Raw genomic sequence first — 25,566 nt, 5'->3', positions numbered from 1 at the left:
ATAATAATGATCAGGGCGAGTGGTTTTAAAATAACAAAGGCGAGTTTTCCTTTGTATTGTACATTCACTTTAAAGTACATTTATGTCAAAGATTCATTCTGAAAGGATAGCTTAAGCCCGCGACTAACGATAATAATAATATTAATAATAATAATTTATTTATTTGTATTAAATATATATAGAGATAAATAGATAGTATAAAATATATATCTTCCTAGTTAAATAATCAGCATTTTTAGGAGCGATAATTTCGATGCGTTGGATTTCTAAAGATGGACTAAAACAAAAAATTGGTTGGTATAAGTATATAACAAAAATAAATTAAACGTATTGTATAGTGGGTATAATAGGTACAAAATATACATATTTGAGCATTTTTTACATAATTATATGAAAATATATTTTACCACATACAAATAGATATAGTCAAGAATAAGAATTATCTAAGGATCGAACACGTAATCATAGCTGGTCAAATGAATAGTGTCAGTTATTTGTACCACTGCACCATCACAATCTTTATCAAAATACTGATATATGAATTACACGTGAGAAAGATTTCTCGCTGGTATTTCTATATATTCTTCTTGTTCGATACGTTCTTGACTGCTCTAGTCATGGTCGTTATTTAGTGGGGTTTGAAGCTGATGTCATTCGTCGTACGACAGCTCGACATTTTTCTGCTGCTGCCATTCTGGTACACTCGTGAAGTGAACGTAGTTTCTATATATATTACAATACAAACGATATCTTGACTACAATATTCTAGAACTCCCGAATTGAGCTATATATTACGTCTGCACTGGCAATCGATTTCACTTGTGGAATGAAACGTGACCACTTCTAATCTAATTAGGTACGTGTGTTTAATCTTAACATGCCAATTCTCTCAGTGCATCGACTGATTACATCAATTTCGTCAAAAGGAACACGAGTTCATTTTGGCGTGAAAGTTGGCAGAACTCCAATACTGTTTGATCTTCCGGGTGTGTTGCACATCAGAAGCATACAGCGGCGTTATTCTGAGCTTAGGAAGTGCTTTGCCCTTATTTTTTTATTTACAATTTTAGGTACGTACTAGTCTAAGAACCAACTTGCTGATTTATTAATTTAGTGATCGATTGATTAATATCTTGTTTTTATTAGGAATATTATATTCGCGGACTGTATTAGAATTAGACTTTTAAATATTGTTTATATTGCATTTACAAAAATAAGACATTATATCATTATATAGATTCTTCTAATAATTATTCTTTTTCAAGTCACTAAATAGAATATTTATTTATTTAAACTTTCATGCACATAATTTTAAAGTACATATGGTGGAATTATCTCTATACGGCATTATCTGCCAGTCAACCATTGGTGGTGCAGAAAATAATGTATCTTTAAGGCAAAATCTTGAAGAAGTTGGCAGAGAGAACTATTGAGTTCTATTAACTCTTGCTTTCATCTCTTCTAGTCTCATGGAATCTTTAGTAATATACTAATATACTAGAGATTCACTAATAATTTTTTTTGTATACTGTGGAAATAATTACAAGAATTCTTAATTATATACCTACTTTTATATTGTAATTTATACATTGAAGTTCCATACTAACGGTATGTTAAAGCATTATATTTAATATTCCTATATTAAATTCTGTTTGCTAACTTATAATTTTACTTAATTTTATACATAGTATGTTTTTTGTTTCTATTCATCAATCTCAACTTGTATATAATAATAATAATAATAATAATAATAATCCCAGGACAGTTCACACAGCGCCATCTAGATACAATGAAATCCCCAAATACATAGATATTTTTTTTTTTCGTAACATATTCATCAATCAATCATACTCATGAATACAAATGTATATTTGCATTTATATGCAGTTTCCGTTTATATGTATCTAGGCATTGTCATTGTTTTAAAATAGCTCTTAGAAATATTTGAATTAAAGAGACTGTAATAGACGAATCAGTAAGATTGATAAATAAGTTTAAATAAATAATTAATTGTAATGGCTTTACCGAAATAAGATCATTTTTATGTAAATGCTGGCTAGCTATACGAGATTTTATGAATATATAATATAATATATTTATAAAAAGTATGAATATATTCCGTCCATCCGTCCTGGAAAAATATTTTGAGACTGAATTTAAACAGAGCCTTTCAGCCTTACAGTTATAAAAAAATAACAAACAGGCAGATGGACAGACCAACTGTAGCAGTTATAATATTCGTATACTTTATATCTTAAGTATAAGTGAGTTATTGTAAAACTGTATTTTTTTTAATATAGAAAGAAAACCTATTTAAATTTACTGATTTTCGCGCTTGGTTACAGCCTGATGAGATTTGAATCTATTTGTTTCAACAAATTAGTTCTGTCATTTATGATTATAATAAATTCTTGACTTACATTAATATGTAAATTATGACAAAAATTTACATATTAATATAAATATAAGTCATGATAGAACAACGAAATATTTGCAGAATTAATTAAAAGCATCCAATAAGCAAAATCCCAAACTAATTTTCGTTTTATATCCGACAAACTTGAATATTCTCTCAAACCTGATTCAACTGCACATCTCGAGAGCTTTGACCGACTTCTAAATTTGGACTTGGCATTTAGTCTTTATAGGTCTTTGTTTGAGTATACTTGTTGTTTAGTCTGCATTTGCATTGTATAACGAAACAGCTGTTTATTAGAGAATTACTTAATTGTTACTCATTCATTCATTACTTAGTTTTGGCAGTATGTAAATCAATGATGTAATAATAATATCTACAATAAATAATGAGCAAATAAGTTTAATCATATTCACAAAAATAAAACGGTTTAGCACACCACCATACTTACGATGGTAGTGGGTTCGATTCCTCGCACAGCACAAACATTTGTATTCATGAGTATGATTGTTTGTAGCGGTCTTGGTATTTTTTATGTATGTATTTACGAAAAAAAAACTATGTATTTGTTGCAGTTGTCTAGTAGCCATAACACAAGCTTAGCTTGGGTCTAGATAGCACTGTGTGAATTGTCATGAGATTATTATTATTATTATGAAACTGTACATTTTTCATACAAGACAGTGCAACTGTTTTGACTATTAACTGATGGGGTAGTTAGAGTCAATGGTCAACATCATGGTGAACGCAACACTCAACACATGCTCACGTTTCGACGGTAATATTATGTTTGAAACTAACACGATAGCGTACGAGTCTACATACATATCTGATATTTTTTTACTTTATTATCTGTGATTCTTTCACTCACTGAAGTCATAATAACAAATTGATACATAAAGTATATTTTAATGTTTTTTTTTCTTATCCAGATTTGATCTCACAAGCTTCTGACTGTGAATCCGATTAGTAAACCCCTAGGCCACGACGCTTTCAACTATATATACTATACTACATACGTACATATTAAGTGAATTAAAAATAAGTAAATAAAATAGAAGTTCAAAGGATAACTAAAATAAATAGATAAGAATGCAGTTATTTTAAATTATTTAATACATAAATACAAATGTAGAAGGTGAAATTGTAGCCGTAAATGTAATAAAACTTTATGCAACCAATTTCAGAGTTTTCTCTACGAAAGATAAAAAAAAACACCTAAATCCGTAGGAGTACCTGATCTCGGTTTACGTAAATAATAAAATACCTACGTGCCAAACACAAAACCTAACTATTAAATTTATCGTGTAAAGTGTACCTCCTCTCTTATTAAAAACAGAGGTTTTATTACTCCATCCAATGTTTTTTTCTGCAAGAATATTAAATAAATATATTTCATTCATAATTTCCTTTTTATTTTCTTTTTAAAAAATATAATTATTAAAAAAAAAAATATTATGTTGCAAATGATGTTTATTAATTAAATTTATTTATTTATTTAACCATAAATTTTAATAGGCATATATTTAATAAAATACCAGATCTGTGAAGAAATATTGAAATGCCGATTCGGATTTAAAATTCTTAGTGTTCTTGTGCGAAAAACTTCCAATTTATTTTGTTATTCATATAAATAAACACTAATATAGCTTTTTACCTTGATATTATATAGAGTATAAATACAATAGGTATATTATCAATCATCAATCGTATCACTATGAACACTGAACGAAAGTACAAAAGTTAGCGTGAAATTCAAATTGCTGAAATATGTGAAATCATTAACTTTGCGTGTTCAACTACTATTCGCTGTCAGCAATATAGATATAGATAATACTATTTACTATTTAGTTGCCTGTTAGTAATAATTACCTATAAACTAAGACAAATTTAAATTTCTTACATAAGTCTATTAAGAGTTCGCAAGACGATGGAAAATCTTCAAACCCAACATTGTAGTAGATACAAGAAGTATGAAAGTGGATATTACTTTGAAGAACAAATTGAGATAAACGATTGACGGAGATAAACCAATATCGTTATATATTTACAGCAAATACTGCTTATAAATCAGCTCTAAAACAGAGCAATTAATTCATCTTTGTTTTAGAAACGTAAGTTCATCTTGTATGCAATAATATTAATGATTTCAGAGTTGCTTTCTACGGTTTAGCTTTTATAAGACATATTTAATAGATATTACATGCTCTTAAAATAAAAAGTTTAAAATTGACTTATCTATCTTTACTAATATTATGAAGCTAAAGAATTTGTTTTGTATGTATGGTTAATCTTAGGAACTACTGGTTCTTATTAATTATTCTAAGGTTCTAAATAATTAATTATAATTTGAATAGCCCATTGATTAAGCAAGACTATAGATTAAAAATATAAAAACGGTGAAATATTGATTGGTTTAGAGAGGTTTCTCTCTTTCGACAGACAATTTTTTAATGATAAATTAATTATCTTGTATCTATCTAGCTCAGAATTAGATAAATACATTACTTATTTGCACATTCAGCACATATTACATATCAATTAATACAGTAAGATAAATATGAAATAAAAAACAAACCTGTAACAAAATTAAAAAAAAAACAGTATATGCCAGTATTATCTGATAAAACACAATAAGTAGGTATACGTTACTATGTAGTTTTGTGTAGTAATGCAAAAAGGCTAAAAATATTTCAGTGAGATTTTTACGCAAAGAATAAACTTATTTTCACCTATAGCCTGTTCTAATATTAGTCTTATAAAAGTCCGTATTGTTTGGTGTTGCCTATTAAATTTATTAACACGCTTATAATAGGTACAACTTTTCCTCTTTTAGCAAACTTTGTTCTTAACTGAATGATGGTAGGTTTGATTTCTATGATAATAAAAAAAATGATTTTACATACTCACGTATATATTAATCGTTATCAAGATGGCTGCTCATATCAATGAATAAATTAATTTATTTTTATTACGTAAGCTTTATTGACGACTAACTGTACCCGCAACTTCGTATGCGTATAATAATGACCTTGACCAAATAATGAATATATTAAATATATAATCTATAATCTAACCTAATAAAAATCAAATAAAAAAGTTTCATCGGTCTTCAAAGATGACGGATAAAAAATACAGGATTAATTACAGACAGACAGAGTTAGTTTGTATATACATATAATATTAGTAAGGATTATAGTGTTAGGCATATTATTCTGTCAATGTACTGATGTACGTTATTATCTGTATGTGTTTATCTGCCTGTCACTGTCACACACAGGTTCTTACTATACCAAGAAGCAAAGGTACGAAGGACTTGACATGGCAAGTAAATTACTAGGTACGGGGGCATAACATCACATTCCATATCTAGTAATTTAAATGTCATACAAAGTTCTTAGAAATAGCAACGCACGAAGGATAGCTACCATGGGTACCCATTATATTCTATATGACGTAGTTCATATCATATCTATATATTATGACGTTATATTTCTTATCCTATAATTTCACTAATTGTACCCCAGAACCGAAACAGTTTACAAAGTAAGCTATTTGGCGGCTTCTACAATCTCTCATGAATATAAATATTTTTAATGTTTGCAAGTCCAAGTACGAGCATCAGAAGGTAAGGCAGTAAACTGCTTGTAGGAAAATTAAAAAAAATATATGATAATTGTTTAATTCTTGAATGTTGTCAACAGAGCCTCCGCGGACGTCGCCGCAGCAGGACGGGGGACTAGTGGGAGCTACGCCCCGATCATCAGTTGCACCACCTGATCCTTCACCTACCTTTCCTACGGTAATAATTATAGACATTCATGATTATAATTCCAGAACAGGTATTCAGAGGTATTATTTACTGTCGAAGTGGTTTGTGAACGCAATATTTGAGATGCTCACATTTCGCGTTTGTTTTGGTTTACTTGAATCTGGAGTGGCAGAGAGCACTGTCGCCTCTCCGATTAGTTTAATTTGTTGTTTGGCTATGTTTTTATTAGTGGAAAATCAAAGGAAAGTTTTTTTGGTGAAGGTGTCAGATTTGAGCTCTTGACAATTTGGTTGTAAGTCAGGGTAACGACCCACTACGATATAAGGTCTACAATATTTTTAATAATACTAACGGACCCGAAAGACTTTGCTCGGAAAAGCAGAACCACCTTCTAAGTCCAATTGTTTTCAAATCATCCAAGAAATTGAAATATATTTATTTCATACTGTGTAATAATGTGACTTGTTGTTTGTTTGCCTATTGTTTCGATATTCGTTACACCGTTAATCGCAAGAAAATAATTACATCAAATTCTCGTATATAGTTATAAAATTAGATACATAATATTAAAAATTCTGAATTTTTTTCACATTTATATAATATTAGTAGGACAAACCCAGTGTATTAACCCATAGCTAGCCGTCGTAAGCCGACGTAATTAAATCACGCTCACGTGATTGAACAAATTGAACACTTAATCCGCTTTGTGAAATTCAAAAGCAATTTATTGATGTAACACTAAATATGCAACATATTGTGAAAAGTATCGTGGTTTCAGATTTGAAGTTATAGTCAATTGAAACACAATATTTTATTGACAAGCATGTCTTATTGCTTACATAGGAATATATTAGGAATAATGATCTAAAAATAGTATATACTTTTTTTTTAATTCAGGGGCGTTTTGTACAAATTAATAATACATTACTACATCACCTCACCTCACCAGTGAGCAAATTGCCGTGTATATTGCTGTATTATCTTTGTGAAGGATTGTCTAAAACACATTGTATGACACCGACATCCTATATATTTATTTTCGATCAGACGTTAATCTACGTCGTAGACTATCGTTCCTGACATTACAAGTAAATGACATTCATCTTCTATTGTACCACATAAATCACAATTTTGTGAATTGCTTTTTTAAAATAATCTAGTACTTAGTATAATAGTAACAAAGTTGTAAATATATTTTGAAATGATTTGCAAAATTTTCTATCTTAATTTGTCTAACATTATTTATTATAATTTATCATCTAAGATGTTGCAGCAACTGGTGGGTGTAAGTCTGGTTTAATACATTGTCCAGGCAGATCTTTTTTACCTATTTCTAGGTGTTTATCCCATTTCTCTTCTATGTTTGATTTATCTATTTTAAGCTGCGCATATAAATCTTTACTTCTCTTATAACTAAGATGTTTTGTCTCTTTGAAGTAAAATCATATCCGTCAGCCAGGAGTGTTCCTTTAGCCGCTCTTAAGTCCTTATGTGGATTTGGAGTGCCCTCTGCACTCACTGCACTTTCGTCAAAAGATGTAAAATTTCGAGTTTTGTGGTTGGGTTTTACTAAATTAAAACGAAACTATACAGTTATATACAGTTGTAACTGTAGCCTCGTTTAATTGTGTGAAATCTCTGGTTATCAATGCCATACAGATATTATAGTCTATGTTGCGTCATACTTTTTACATATTTTGAATTGCTCATTATCGTTGCCTTTACAATTTTGTAGTTCCAATAACTTATTTAGCTTTTTAAGAATAAAATTTAAATCTTATTAAAAAAGAGCATAATAAAAGAAATGTTTATCGATTTGAAATTGTATATAAAATAGTATAAAATATGTTCAGTTATATATTATACTAGCTGAGCTATGTAACTTCAGATGTTTCCCCGTTGTTGTAATATTTTTTATCGCATCTCGGCTCCTTTTGATATTTTAGCGAAATGCTAAAAACATCTTTGATAAATGAGCTAGTCAACACTAAAAGAATTTTCAATATGAATAGTACTGGATGTTAAGAATATTCAGACTCACAAAATTTATGTCCATATAATATTAGTAGTGTTTTATATTTTTATGCATTTATTATTATCACACAGATAGTAAACAATGTTACAACCAGCTGAGGCATCGCAATCCATATTCATTTGCAAAGCATATGAATTCTAGATTCAGATCCTAAATACTAGTTAACTTTTTACTGATAATAAGAAAATAACAAAACAAAGGAATATTATTCAGCTGCGGTTTTTTTGCTAAGCTGCGGCTTTCTCCGGTTGGTCAACTGAAATAGTCGAGCAAAAAATTCTATTACACCACAGTCAAGAGATTATGTTCATCTCATTTTAACGTTTATACTAAAGATATATTACATACAAAAGTACATTTACCGAAGCAGTCTTTGTACAAAGTCATGTGCGTGAGTACCTGTCTGCTAAGTAGCGTGCTTTATAAAATGTAATTACATTTGAAAGTTGAGATTTACCAGTGAAGTTACTGAGTATAGAGGAATGATATTTTAGTATTCCGAAATCGCGTCCCTTATTTAAAAATGATGATATCCTACACGGTTAGGCGATGGGTCCCAGGGTTACTTACATTTATCATCAGGTGGATCGCCAGCTTCTGAACAATTCAAATTGATAAAATATATAACAAAAACCAATGAACGAATGAATGACGATGTAAGTGTTTATATTTATCGTGAAACTAACATTGCTAGTAATCCGAGAACAAAATAATACCCAGGGAAATATAAAAAAATCCCAGTGTTAATATTTATTTTCAGTGTTATATGAGATTACAGTCAGGAGCATATTTTCATAGCGATAGAAATATGAACTTATTTTCATGAATGATATTAACTGTTTACTTTAATGTTCTTTAGATACGAGGAGTGGAGATAGGGATCGTTGTATTGGTGCTGATAGTGTGGATAGGAGCTATAGCACTCTTCTTTAATCGATGGGGGAAAATCCGGATGCTTCTGCCGTATCAACCGGATTACAAGCAAGAACAGTTGAAGGTACGTTTTACTAAACTAGATTGAAAGTAAATATAAAATGACTACTAATAATTTAGCTAATAATATTACACAAGTACATATGATATCCCAAATTTGAGAATAAATTTAAAAATAGAAAAAATAATATAATTAATGCACTCAATACTCATAATATGTAATGTAAATAGAGTTTATGAAAAATAAAATTGAAATCTTTAAGCTGATAAGTATATTTATATATGCAAGGTGAAAACATAAGGTGTAATTACTTCAACTGCAATCAGGTTGTTATTTAGTATGTTACATGCAAAGCGTGCCTGATATAATCATTTTACCGTGAAAATACTATAATACATAGGTATAATTAAATGAAGTATCGTTATTCATTACTCAAATTAAATCGCTTTAGTGTAACAAAATGTAATAAGATTAAAGATTTGTATATATATAGATAAATTATACATATGTTCCAATATAATAAGTTGTCTGCGTGGATATCTTATTCTCTCGTATTTCAGCCATGAAACAGTTATTTTTATAGGATGTTTCTATGGAAAGCTATGATGCAAGACTATAAAATTACAGGATAGGATATATAACGTTGAAATCCTCTGGAATAGCAACATATGAGTGGTATTATGCAATGCACTATATAAGCGATGGTTACCACTTACTATCAAGCGGACCGTTAGTTTGATTTCCATAACAATTACATAAGAAGTATATATCGGACATGTTCCGTGTATTTATCTAAATAATATAACGCTATTAGATATTGTCTAAATTAAATCACTTATTTACAAATCTGTTTCCTTAGAAAACATAATTTTGACAGGTGGAACAGTGTACTTCACATTTACCAACATCGCTATAGGATAACAATAATTATGGTGTGTTATTATTTATTATACAGAATTACTGCTATATCCCACAACCCCAAACAATAATATTGACCTGTAATCATACCCTGTATTAAATAGAATGACTTTAAATACTTATAGCTAGGAAATTATACTCCTTTGTTTACATAATACTCTCGTAGACTTACTTCTCGTACTTTAGCTGTAATTAGTATTTTTTACTTTGTATCTGTTTCTTGTAGGTCATTTATGTATGCTGTAGGTATTAATTAGACATTGAGTTTTCCGATACGTATAACGTTCTTCATTATCATTAGTTAATATTTTTTTTTATGCTATAATATCCAATTGATACCAGGTGTACTGAGTTGCATACATTAGAAAATATGTTTTTTACATTGTTTTGTACTTTAACAGGTACCAGGAAGCAGTGCGTTGGCTGCCGCTGCTGCAGGAGGAACTTGTGCCCATTCAGCACCTTCTGCGTGTTCGGTAATTATTTTAGTTGCATTTTTTGTTTCACAATTATTGCAGTATTTTCTGTTTTGTTGAATTATCTTTCCACTTCGGTTTTCCTTAAGAAACTGAACGTTTTCAGTCATCATGAAATTTCACTCAATACAAGTTAATTCTCAAACACTCGCTAAGTTTCACGTGAATTGAAATCTTGGCAGTGTTTAATGAGATTTTCTTTAAGTTGATTTTGTCTTTGTTCTTTAAAGAGATAACTTAATTAAATACAAACTGGTATTATAATTAATATTGTTTCTAATTTCGATATCTTTGAGGTTTTAAAATTATGAATACTGTATAAACATTTCTTTTATGTATTCTTTCTCTACAGATTATATAAAAAATATTTTTATCGGAATTTTTGTTGCTTATTTTGTTTATTGTTTACAGTATCTCTTACATGTCCATAACCCATCACCGACCTACAAATCTAAAGTAGGTATCTTAGTACACTTCAGACTTGGAACATTCGTCCTTAAAATATATCATGATGACCTCACCCGCTACAAGGAAGGCTTTTCAAACAAATCTTATCTGATACATCAAGGTTGGCAAGATATTATATATAGACTCTTTGAGTTTGCATTGAAACAATAGCGTGAGCTGTGCTGAACCGCAATGCAGCATTGCTTTACCTTGAAGGCCATAGAAATCCTGCAAGTTTTACTTAGAATTTTACATGGAACTATGCTTTTTTAATTACTGATTCGAAAACTACATTGCATGACTTCAGATTGCGGTATCGATATAAGTGCACTAATGACTGCTAATGTTTTCAAGTTAATAAATCGTTCTACATATATGTGACAAACTGAATGTACGAATAAGTGTACATATAAATATATTATAGTATATATATATATGTGTGTATACGTCTACTATAAGTATTATTTTAAATATAACCAACATTAATTTAATCACATAATATTTAGAAAAACGAAAGCCGTAGTAAAGAAAGTGACCTTTTATGAACGCTTGTTTAAACGGACATTCAACATGACATTTTGTCGTTCTATAGTTAGCAGTTAAATACTAACGACTAGTAATTTCGCATATGACTTTTACGAGTGCTAAGTAAAACGGAATAGGACCCCACAATCACACAGTTGTAGACGTAAAGACATCTATTCCGACATTTTACGAATGCGATAAAACGAATTGTAAAACGTGTTTTATTCCACTTTATATTGCACCACAAAGTCGCTTGTCTGAAATAAAAGAAAACATCAACTGAGTGGACGTTTGGTGTTTCCGAAATAAAGCGCTTTATTACGATTTGTTGATTTCGTGATGGGAATCGAAGTAGTTAGATACATTTACATTGACTTGTCTTTATGGGTACGTTAATAATTTACATAAATTGGTAGTTTAACTACGACTGATTTATATGGATACTTAACTCTAATTGTTACCTTATCGTAATTTTATGCTATTTGGTAGTTTATGTTCACTAATAATATCGGAAATTTGTATGTAAACCGTGATTGAAGTATCAAATAAAATCACATTTTATTACAATTACTTTTATGCGTCTATTATATTATTTACAACTAATACAACTTAAATACAACAATCTTCATAAAACTTATCAAGAATATGTAGGAGGCTAATTAAACAACACTATTATCATAGTGAGAAACAATTGCAGAATTTTTTTGTTGGACAGAATCAATAATATTGTCAAAGAAGTCTTCTCTTTACTATACAGAAATGTTACAGCAGTTTTTGATTAACCTTTCTAGATTCGAAACTGTACAATTATAAAATTTTCTCGTTAATAAACATTACATAAATATTTTTATTGTTATTATTATCTATGACCTGTTTAGTTCATCTTTACAATTTCACTTAGACCCTGTAAATATAAACAACTTAATGATTAATTGACAAGCGACGATGTACACGGCCAGTCCGAAGTTGCCGTGTCTAAGTCCACGGTAACTATAATGAGACTATCAATTAGAAGTTACCAAAACTTAGCCACTTGTTAAGAGTCCACGGATTCCCACGACATGGGTAATCATTTATTCAATATGACATCAAAAGTTGTAATACATTTTTGATCGTACTAAATTACTATGTCGAATATATACACAATAATAAAACATATTTTTAACTATCTGTACGTACAACCTGTACACATAGTACAGCCTGTAATTTATTAAGAATCAAAACGCTCAGTGAAAGGGATTACAATAAAGTAAATTTATTTATGCAGACCTATCTATATTAATATTAATGTCTATCTTGGGCCAAAGGTAAAGCAGAAAATAAATATACAATAATATTCTACAAATTATTTTTAGGGTTTGATCGTTACCGATTTTATTGTTTTCAAGCATTAGTAAGGATTTATTTCATTTGCCTGCTTCTATAGATGTATTGTGCTGTTCTAGCTGGGAAATTATGACAGACTGAGATTAAAAACCTTTACGATACCTTAATACTTAAGTCGTATCTGTCAGATATGAGTGTGGAGTGCTATCTGCATTGAAATGTCGGAAAACTTTGAGACCATTAGAATAATAGAATAGAATAGTTTGAAGAACATTAGTAGGATTATTATTAAAGTGTTAAATAGCTAGTTAAAGCTATTAGCTTAGTTAAAGCAGTTAGCTGTCCATACATAAAATCTATCTTGCAAGGTCTATTGTATGAAGTCTTTATACTATTCTCGCCTGAGTCTTTGATTGTATTCCATAACCTCTTTCCGATGCAATCTCTTTGTTGCTTGTGACCTTTCTTTCATTTTATTTAATAGAGGACGAAGAGGGACACTTATCTCTCGTACATCAATCTAACAATGTTCCCTACAGAGTTTGATTTGATTTAGAAACGTATTTTTTACTTGCTTCATTGTTCTATAGTTGTTTAATATTTATATTGGAAGCTTCCTCAATGTTTATACAAGTAAAGTATACCTACATTATTTAAGATTATATTTCAATCTTGATGTAGATGTAGTCATAAAATTATTTTAACAAAAAAAGAGTCAAATAATGTTAATAATAATTTTTTAAAAAGTTGTTTGAAAAGTGTTCATCAATTGCATAAAAATTCATATTACATTGACGTAAAAGTCTTTATTTAAAAAATAAATCAATCAGAATTCGTTCAGAGTTATTACAGACACCGCATGTCTATTTACACAAAATCCGGTTCAATTGTAATCCTCTTTTTCGATTCGACTGAAAAACGTGTTTTCAACTGAATTCACCGTTACGCTGTAACGTAGGCTTTGTACAGTTATGTCCATATGCCTATGTAGTTAACGTCCGCTTTACGTTAACTACATAGTTTTCTATATTTCAGTATTATAATGGAATCAAAACATTTTATATACAGTATAATGCAATGGTATCCCTGATATACGCTGGCGTGGCACCAAAGGAGGAGCATGAAGGTAGATAAATTAGTTCAACGGGGCGAGTTCTTCAGAAATCAATGGTAATGGGGCGGTTGTATGGAGTTACATTGATAGCAATTGGTCCACTAATCCCCGTTTGTAACAATTTTCTTCTTCCATGAAAACAGTACCCTGCGTAAAGACTTTATTAGACCATTCTTTTCTGTATTGACTTACATATATCATAATATTACATAAAATTTTATATACACAATTCATTGTTAATTTTTAGCGACAAAAGTAACAGAGATTTGCTTTGTCTTCCCGCCCTTCCTTAATATTATAGTAGGCTTTCGCATGAAATAAACTTACCACAATTTAGAATATATATCCTTTTTCGTTTACAATTATTTAGCAGTGCCTTTTCTGTCGTAAAATATATTACAAATTTAAATATATTTATTAACATAAACTTTTTACTTTGTATTAATCATTTATTTAAACTTATTTGTGTAAGCTTTTCGCACCTCATTGACATATGATATGATAAAATTATATAACTTATTACATTATATATTTGTGCAGTTCAGGAAATAGGGGTATTCAAGAATAGCTGTTTTAAAGGAAATTTATATAACACAGACTCTATTTTACCGGTAATATCCAATTTCTGAGCAAACTAGTTTCCCCTAAGCAATACCGGTTGGTCCTTATAATGTCAGGATATACCTTTAACCCAGAACAATCTGTGTGGCCTAAATATATTAACTAGTTTATGAATTTATTAAGAATTATTGTTCAAATAAATTGTATTGAACATTTTTAAAGGTTTTATGTACATTACTTATTTGAGTTTGTCTTAAAATTGTTATATAATGGACCGAATATATAAATAATAGGTGCATGAAATAAATAAGTAAAGAAAGTGAAATTCGTTTAGTTTTAATTTTATTGATTAATTTTGTCAAACAAGTCTCAGTCGTTAAATAATAGAACTAAATTAAAATCCCATACCTCTCTGACCATTAAAGCCAGGCACTCTCTCTACTCTGTAAGTATTATTTATTGAGTAAAAGCCGCTATTCAATAAATGTTTCTTTATTGATAGGTAGAAATCACGTCTTACTAATTTCCAAAGATTCTAGTAGGTGATAAAGACAATCAAGTAATTATTAGTCAAACACGTGATTTAGACATTCGTTCCTTCAGTGGAAGATTTAATTAACAGTTACAGCATCTAAAATGCTAGTTAATTGAGTTGTCTGTCAGTAAGATTGATAGCTATGTAATAATGAGTAAATGAGTTTTCTCAAGTATCTGCTCACTATAGATTGAAGTGATTCATTAACAAATATTCGAAAGGAAGAAATACGGTACTTACATTGGAAACAAAGGTTTAACATTATGGGTCTTGATGGGCATACAGTTTAATACTATATTATCTATCTACACTAGCAGATATCTGTAAAACATAATTGTGATAAAATTATATAATCAACACTCGTGTAAACTAGAGATCTCAAAAAGACAGAAAAAAATCTCTTAAAAATCAACAAAAATAACGCGTAACAAATACAAATACTATTGCAGTCGAATTAAGGGTTACTTTTATTATAATTAGTATGTAATAATTGAGATAAATAGGATTAATATAAAGTTAATTAAATTGAAAGTCTCTTTAAGCCTTTAGAATAACCAAGGATTTCAAAATATATTTTGTGTAACAAATACTTTGTTCAATAAAAATTTTATCCGCAGCGATCACCGTCGCCTGAATACTTGCGAAAAGGGTATTTTTCAGTAATGGGTGCAATTGATTCTATCGCTAGTCATATATTTTATCTGATCGAGCTCCTCTCAGTTCCCTGGAAACTCTTGTGAATTACTATTGGCACATTCATAACGATAGGGTTAAGAAAATTTAATACTCGTATGTAGTAGAACTATTACTCGGATGTTGTCGCACAATACAAAAATATTGGGTCATAACATCTAGTAAATACATAGCAATATCTCGCACTTCAAACCGGAATACAGCATGCAATCAAGTCGCTTCGGGACACAAATAGATGAGACAAGGGTGTCCATGCGAAAGGCTTTTAGAAGTCCTTCTCCTGCTAATAATTTAAGAAGCTCGACATTTTCGTAGTCGATGTAGCTAGCTACTATGTCGATCGTAGATAGTAATCCCGTGAGAGAACAACCATGGTATATGCTCTGCTTAGTTCTCAAAGGATAAGTATCTCTGAATTACAGGAATATGCTCTCTTGATGCCTCTTTGAACCACTGTTTCTGCTTTTAACAAAAGCGGATTAGTAAATACACATTAATATTTAATGTAGTAAGTTGTTTGGACATTTCTAATCTACATACATGTTCCCATTGACACCGGTACTAAATTGAAATGCAGACTGCTTATTATTTTATTACTCTATGACAAAACATTTGATATTACTTTTTTTTAGTCGGGTAACTATGGAGAAGGAAAATGCAGAGCTGTGATTTTTATATGTACTGCAAATAAAGTTCATCTGCTTCCTCTTAATTTTTATACTACTAATTATAATGTAACCACTGAGATACCGGTAGCAATTTGATCAACTGCTAGTAATTGGCTACGTGACGCTACCTTAAATTTAATATGGCGCTTACTCAAAGGCACTTTAGTCGTGAATATAAAAAATATTTATCCTTAAATACTCTCTGCATGTACTGTCAGGTTTCTTTTTAAAACAGTCCTATAGCAACATCCACTTTAGATACAGCATTGTCATATTCCGTATTCAGTGCTTAACCCAGGTGCAGTGATTCAGAGCATATTGAAAATACCAACTCTTCAACCAAATATGCATAATTTAATTTAACTTTTATGTCCCGAACGACACGTGCATCTCGCATTGCAATATGTAAATTATGCGATAAAATTTGTCCTATAATGTAGAAAGTAATTATGAAAGGTACATGTTCCATAACAGAATGTATCCCATATTCTGTTACGAAGTCATTTCCTGCTGAAAATTATAGACGATGTTACGTAATTATGGTCGTGTTGGAATAACTTATTGAATATGTATTCAATAGTGGAAACATCAACCTAATGAATCCAGTAAATAAATAACGTTATAGAAACTGTATCGCAAATATAGGAATGGTATTGTACACATAAATATGAAAGAGTAGGTACAATTTTGTTTGCAGTAAATTATTTGAGCTTAGTTCCTTGTGTTTGTTTTTATATTTTTAATAAAACATTTATATCTTAAGGTATTTCATTACCGAAAATTTTTAAATATTGTAATTTGCATTTTTAATAATACAAATAAGCATGCACACTTTTTAAAGTGATCAATGGTAAACAAATATATTTAATAAATATAATGTAGCTATAATTGAAACTCCTCAATTATTTAATTCTTAATATTTATAATACTGTATTGCAATTGTGTATTATATACATATATTTAGGTTGATAGTTTATCGCTATCTAGTAGGTAATATCTATTTTACATTCCGTATCACAATGCGTAGTAAAGTTTGGTGTTCTTTTCCGAAGGGCAATCTCGTTTGCTCGTAACCCTTTTCCGGTCTATCTTCATGACTATTTAAACGTAAAGATACCAAATGTGAAGGCCGAACATAAACTTGGCCATGAATATATTGGATTGGATATATAGAAAATACATTTAGTTTACAGTTTTAACACAGATTGACAGATGTTCAGTGTGAGAGAGGACAATAAAATCTTTATTGTATATATGAAAGATTGTTATGTCTTTAGCTCAATATTCTTATCAGGTGAGTGTTTTTTTCTTAAGCTGATTTATATTTGACATAGCGTATAAAGTCAATTTTAATGTTTAGAATTCTAGTTTTAAAATGTTATTATTACAAGGTATTAAAGTCTTTATTGTATTCACGTTTTATAGTAGTTACAATTTTATGAAAACAAAAGGTTAAAATCGCGGTATACGTAGGCACTTTTTGGGTATTTTAATTTTACGTTTTTCATTGTATTTTATCTAATACTGAAGCTAATCTGCATCATAAAAAGAACAAATAAAAAACATTTTGCTTAATTTACATTTAGTCAAACAAAACGCCGGACTGTATTTGATTGAGACGGATAACAAAGGCTTTTAAGGTTGAAGGAAAAATCTCAGATTTACGACCACTCATAAATGGCACACTTAATTTATGTTTAAATTAAAAATGACAATCGTACTGGCAACCCAATGAATTACTGTAAAAACATTTTTACCGACATCAAGGAAAACAAGATCTCCAATTATACTGTATATTCCGTATTGTATTTTTAAGTAACATTAAACTATCACAAAGTAATTTAATTTGATATTTTTTTCATTAAGCTACTAGCAACACTTATAAATTCGACATGTTTAACGTAACTGTTTGTTTTATACATAATGTTTATGATATAAAAAAGTTTAACATCATATTCAATTGCTATATTAAAACTAGATCACATTTTATGTTATTTAATTTTAGTGACAGTTACAATTTGCGTGTAAATCCAAAAAATGTACACTTGGCTGAATAGGCTAATTAAATATTACAAAAGCGTAATATGCGGCTTCAAATAACATTACCTATATTATTAAAGTATAGAAATATTCTCTGTGTGCCTACATTGTTTCCACTCACCCGCTTTGCTTTCATCTTATATGTTAAAGCCACTGGGAATGACGCGATATATTTTCCATTCACACACGAAAGAAGCCATTCTCTATGGTTTCACGTATTTAATCTGTAGAGTTTACAGATAAATTACGGTTATTATATATACTTTAGTCATTTGTTGGTAAGTTAAATTATATTTAAATACATTATTTACTCATTACAACGTTATACATTTTTCTTAGAATTTATATTGTTATTTGTATTAGATTTAAACTTGTTATAATGTGCCTGACAGTTTATGGAAAAGTAAACCATTTGACCATCCTATACGAAGTGCCTATTTGTTTTAGTTCTTCTTAGTAATTCTAACTTTGCATAACTCAAGAACAGACAAGGACATAAACTTCAGTTATATTATCTATATTCTATTAGTATAACCAGAGATAAGATAATATATCCGAGTATATCATATCCGAGATAATATAACTGAAGTCTACAATTATTCTATTTATTATTAATTTATGTGTAACAATTATTCCTAGTGCTATAAATTGTTACATATAATTACGATATTATTTTTTGTAGTGTTAGTACACTACAAAAACTAATTTCGTAAATAAACACAAGCACAAAAGGTGATTCTAAATCTAGACTGAATACTTTTAGAGAACCGTGGGAACGAGAGCATGAAATATAAATAAAGAAGAAGTTTGCAATAATATAATTTATCTAAGTAATACTTTCAATTGCAACATTCCAATAACGCCACGAAAATTGTACTTCCACCCGGAAAGCAGTGTGATGATAAATTTATTTATGACCTTGGACTGAGTATTTCAATTCCGTAACAGATGTTATATTTTAAAACTTTCGGTGTAAATTTCAGACTGATTGTATATCCAATTACACCAGAAGGAATACTTTCAGTTGTTAAAATTTATATTTAATTTAAATATTGACCACGCCTATGGAAAATTAAGTAGACTAAACAAATTAATCAGGTAGATGACGGCAGCTATATTTCATCTAAATGCGGGCAAGACTTCAAACAACAACTACAGTACGGAATACACTATAATCTGGGATATCAACGATCTTTTGTTCAAAACCTTTATCGACGTCTATGCAATGTACGAAGTTGTTAATGCGGGTAAGGCATAATAGAACAATGGTGTAGTAGGTACATCATATTATGTGGAAGTAGACGATAAGTGAACAGATGAGTGGAATGTAAATTGTAATAAATAATTTTATTCTTACTTGTCTTATGGGACTAAACAAGTTTTTTCATGAATAATTTAATAAATAATCCTGTACAAATCACGCGATGTCATTTAGTTCCAAACAAAGCAATGCTTTTACTACTGTATAATACTGGACTAATATTAAATATATATTTATTTAAATACACGCAGACTAATATAGTTAGACATACGGAAAAATACGAAACATTTTTATTATTTTAATGTTGTAAGCGAGAATTATTCTCGTAAATAAAATAATGCGCATATTATTCCTTTATTAGTTTATTTCCTCTTCGATCAGAAGTACTAAGTCGATGTTAATTTGTTTCAACATCGAAGTAATACTTTTTATGTTAAGCAATTAGTTAAGCTATAAACTTGTTTTATTCGCCGAACGTAACTCACGTTAGAGGTGATCGACTACAAGAAATTACAGTCGTATTTTAAGTGGTCTTTCTTTGGATGTAGGTTATATTTTACTTATTTCTCATCTGTGAGGTTTTTTTTTATGTTTAATGGTTTTAGTGATACAATAAGCTCAAAAATATATTTTTTACTAATACAGATAAGATAATATTGCATACTAATACGAAATTTGCATTATACTCACTGCTTGAAGAATAAAAAAAATGCTTTAAACCTAAATATAGTTGGCCCAAATATTTCTATTGAAAAATTAAATCAGTATGTCATTTGTTTGGTATACTGAGACCTTAACTAGTTCGTCGAAGGATTTTTAAGGACTGTATGACTATATAAACACACACTGTGTATTTATAATTTTTTTTTGAGTTTACTCTTCAGATTAGTATCAACAATCGTATAGTATAATTTGGCTGTCTACGGTACTGTTCAGGTACTACATACAAGTATATAACAGTCAGTTATCACATTCCTTATTTGAATTGTAAGCTTGTAATAAATAATGAAAAATGTATTCAACTTTATATATGTACTTAAAAAAGAGTCGAAAAAATATATGAATTATTTAAGAGATAAAAAATTAACACTCTTTTTAGACTCAAGTCCACTTTTTAGTGTATATAATCGCCAGGTCCCCCAGTTGATGTTCATCAGCCGTAAAGAGCAATTAACCTAAAAATAGGGAGTACCTACATAACATTACTAAAACATGACATGAATGCCCCAGGAGATTTTGTGGCTAAATATATTATTATCAGTAAGTTAATTCATTGTTGACAATTGTATGAAATAAATTATTGAATCTGTGGCGCTAAAATGTTTGTAGGCTTATTCTTTTATGGAATTTAAATTTAAAATGACTATGCAAGATGGTCCAAATTAAGAAAAGTGATAACTTTCGCGTGTAAACTTTTAATTTCCTTTCAATCTGATATATGCAATATATAAAATTGATATTATTAATGTTATTTATTTGAAAGGCAAATGTAAATTATTAATTGATATTTACAATCAGATGAATTAAGATTTTAACAGAAACATTAATTAACTTAATAGGACAGGTGTATATGAATTATGAATGAAACAATATAAATGTTTTCATAAACCCGTATTCTGACATGATTGCCAATTAACAGAAGCATTCGGTTCAAAGCTTTAGGGGTTTTGTTTACACCACAATAAATGATATCCATACAGTTACAGCAGTCAAAAGGTTGTTTTGCGGTACTATATGAGTCAGTACGATGCAAAACAATATAGTTCAATAAGTAACTATATTTCAAAGTTTGGCTCACCTATTTGTGTATATGTTAGCTTTGGTACATATATTTTAAGAGCTTATCATACTGTGAAATATTAAGTATTATAGATATATGCTACATGCAAAAAAAAGTATATTATGACTAGTATTATGTATATATGTACATATAACTGACGCTCCCTGGCTTCAAACGGATATAAAAAAAACAGGAACTATAAAATGGCCTGGTTTGTACCGCCGTTAATATTGCGTAAATTAACATGAAAATGTTATTGTGATAAAACTGCATTGGTTAAGTATACAGTATAGCGGATTTTCTTTGTAAATGTACTACAAAGAAAGATAAAAAGAAAATATTTACAGGTATTACTGCAGTTATACATAACTATATAGTACATTGCTCAGTCAATAATTTTCGCAACGTACGCGAAAAAAGTAATTTTTTGGTATTTTTTTAATCCGTTGTTACATTATCGAATTTTTCATAAGGATCTCTAATGTTTCTGAAAATATTTTTATTTATCGTCTATGTTCAGCATGGGATAATAGTCATTACAATTAGATTCTTTTACCACTGTTAAATAATTTTTCAAATCGCTGCCGTAGTTTCGGAAGCATATTCAATGCAAACAAACAATCAAATATTTCCTCTTTATAATATTAGTATAGAATAAAATATACTAACTGAGCCTGTGACTTCCCTGTATGCCCCTTATATATACAATAGTTCAGAACTTTCTTGTTTGTAAATTGTTTGGAATAAATTATACACAATTATTTAAGTGTAGTTTACCTCGACGTCAGTACAGCAGCTAGTGTGAAAAACCGCAATTGCACTGACCTAATTATATATTTTATGCACAGACACCGATTAGTTAAAATTTCATTATGTATGTATAAAGATATAGTACTTTAACACTTGAAAGATAAGCAAAATTTTAGAATATCTTCTATAGCTTAGAAATAATCTAAAGAATTTATTTTGTTTTTCCTAGTAACTTAGATGTTATGATGTTATAAATATGATAATGTAATAAACTCTTTGCACAAAAACATGTATTCATGAATGGTTATGTTACGGTATTTTTTTTAAAAAATAAATTAAAATTTAAACTGTGTTTACTTATAATAAAAGCCTAATAATGTAAACTATAACATCTCGCTAAACTAATACAGTGTTCAGACCACGTATGACTATTCATGGTCATACATAACACTCTGAAATTCGACTGATTTCAATTGCATTCTTAGAGCTATTGATCTATATACATATATTCCTACATAAGAACGTAGAAAAAAGTTGACATATATGTATATACATATATAAAAGACAGTCGATCTAAGTACATTATCCGTTTGTCGAAGTCGGTTGAAAATATGAACCACCTAAAATATTAATGGGCTTTACCATCAGTTCAGTCTATGGCAATGTCTCCACCATAAATAAAAGCATTTACGATTTAAACCTTTCTATTTTGGTGGCAGCCATAATCGTAAACATAGGTTTAACCGCTCAAATAAACAAAGAGGTTCGTTGCGTTTTGAATATTCCTTTTCAACAGTTTGGATTTAATCCAATGATTTCGGAAAACAACAAAATGGATATAAAATTTGATGGACAGCTGTTAAATTTTATATCTATTGTTCAACAGTGTGTTTGAAGTTTAAATATTTTATAGCAGCTATATTACTTGCGATAAAAGAAAATACTATAGGTAATAATAATAAGTTTATTTTATACCAGGTGCGACTTAACAGTTATCTTAATACTTGTATTATTAACGCGTAAGTTTTTAAGTATGGATGTTTGTTACTCTTTAGCGCAAAATTACTAAATGGATTTTGACGAAACCTTACAGTAATATACCTTATACATCAGAATAACACATAAGCTATATTTTTTATTGAAATTTGACGCTAGTGAAATCGCTGACACAGCTGGTTTTAGCTAGTAGTAAGGAAAATGTACATCTTTAATGAGCATTTGTAAAGATATTTGCTTGTTTGTTATAAAAAATGGATTGTGCATTAAAAGGTTTCTTAGTTTAATTTTAAATTAATTAAAATTTAGTACCTATTAATACTTACTACCTAGTAGTTAGAATTTATTGTTCTGTTTATATTATGGTTACTTCTGAATTGATTTTGATGATTAATTTTTAATACTGTAAAAACATTATATTTTGATAAAATACCTCAAATGAATATCTCTATTAAATAAAAAATATCATATATACCTATGGTAAATATTCACACAGGATTCCATGTTTCTTTTGAAGCCATAAAACCATGGAATATATTGAAATACGAATAAAATGATTAGAAGCTAAAAGGATAAAGGTAGAAACTCGCATTTTCTTGTAATTTAGTATTTCAAATTACGTTTATATAAAGCAATCCTCTTGAATGTATGCTTCTCGGAAAAAGACAATTAACTTTGAAATAAGGAGGATAATCTTGTTATAGACATTGTAATAACTTAAACTACTTGAAGTAAGGGTATACAACTAATCTTTTTTATAGAAATACTAGCTTGTGCTTTCGAATTCGTTCGTGTAATTATTATTCGTGGCAAAAGAAACCTGTTCAATCCCAAATTCTACATATATGCTCAAATTTAGGATGATTCAGTTAAAGCTTGAATGCGTAACGAACTAAGTCACCATGTAGGTCGGAAAGGATTGTTAGTAAAGGGACTATATGACTCCATTTCCTACAATGTACCATGTCAGAATATCTGGAAATCATCCGTTAATTACTAGTGAAATCATTAAGAAAGAATAACTGACCTGACTTCATCTGTATTTGCCCATTGTCTACTACTGCCCCGCACAATGGATGGGTGCATGATTTTATGATAATAATCATCTTTATTTGTCTCAAATAATAAATTATTACAATCGCTGCTTATAATAAAACTGAAGCAATAATTGACACAAAACTGTCTACTTATAACTCAGAGGGGACAATGAGTCCACCCCCTTTACTATTCTGTTATAGCCTTTATTAGTGAATTACCCCCTTACTAATATTATAAATGCGAAAGTAACTGTCTGTCTGTCTATTTGCAATGGAATGTAAGGTTCATTAAAAACTTATTTTTTCTAGATTCAAAATGTTTTATTCCAATACTTTTAAATTAAACTAAATAGTTATACTGGTATAAAGTCGCTGGCTCAGCTAGTTTTTATAAAGTATAATAATATTATAGTTTTATTTTGTTATGTATGTTGTTATTGCATTGCATACTTTGTAGACTAAATATAATATCTTTTATATTATATTTTACTTTGCAAAACATGCAATCTCATAAGGTAAACGTTCAAGATTTTCTAAGAAAGAAAATGTAAACTTTGTTATATGAGAGACTGGAATTTTAAATAAAGAATGTTGTATCTTATATTAATCACAAGCTTGGAGTCACAAAATTTAATATAATGACTACTAATAAATGTTGAATATTTTTGTGAATTTTATAGAATTTATTCAAGTTGTACCTTATTTTATTTATATTATGTATTATTTAGTTAGATAAGAAAATATTTTATGAAGAATATAAGAAATCTTTATTGAAATAAACATGTTTATTTTAACATAAAGACGTAAAGCGGTGTGCTATATCGCTAGACCATCGAAGACTTCAAATGTCTTTATTTAGTAAGATGCTGATTTTGAAATGAATTCCATAGGTGAAGTTTTAAAAAAAGCCAGATGATAAATTACACTTCTTAATTTTATACTTATTGTCACGGAAAATTACATTTGAACCCAAAAGTTCTCTAATATTTCTATTTTGTGTTTTATTGGATACTCTTTGTTGATGAACTAAGTAGGTACTCACTACCATGTCTAGGAATCCTACACGAGATGAGACCTCTATCGGCTGTATATAAAATTTATAAAAAAAAAAATTCTTAGTACGTTGAATGCTATAAAAAAGCTTTGATATTAGCTGACAATATTAACAGAAGTTACTAAAAAAAATAGAGAGTTCTCCAGTAATCGCTTCTACGCGAAGCTGAGCTGAATAACTAGTAATATGATATATTTCGAATTCCAAATTAGATTTTATATAAAACAT

The 25,566-nt window shown here is 29.3% G+C and overlaps 1 protein-coding gene across 3 annotated transcripts in view; it reads left to right on the top strand.

The window, feature by feature from the left end:
- LOC131846005 (fibronectin type III domain-containing protein 5) overlaps positions 1–25,566 on the top strand; it is a 107,231-nt gene that overhangs the window by 68,362 nt on the left and 13,303 nt on the right. For all 3 annotated transcript variants that reach the window (XM_059195222.1, XM_059195206.1, XM_059195214.1), the window contains exons 5-7: positions 6,121–6,218; positions 9,083–9,220; positions 10,477–10,551. In XM_059195222.1, coding sequence (XP_059051205.1) covers positions 6,121–6,218; positions 9,083–9,220; positions 10,477–10,551 — 311 coding nt within the window. The remainder of the gene's footprint in view (positions 1–6,120; positions 6,219–9,082; positions 9,221–10,476; positions 10,552–25,566) is intronic.

Source organism: Achroia grisella, unplaced genomic scaffold (assembly GCF_030625045.1).
Source record: "Achroia grisella isolate CSIRO2021 unplaced genomic scaffold, CSIRO_AGI_Agris_v1 utg109, whole genome shotgun sequence".
In the NCBI taxonomy this organism is placed as follows: domain Eukaryota; kingdom Metazoa; phylum Arthropoda; class Insecta; order Lepidoptera; family Pyralidae; genus Achroia; species Achroia grisella.
Note: the sequence above shows the minus strand (reverse complement) of the source record. Positions and strands in the feature narration are given on the sequence as shown.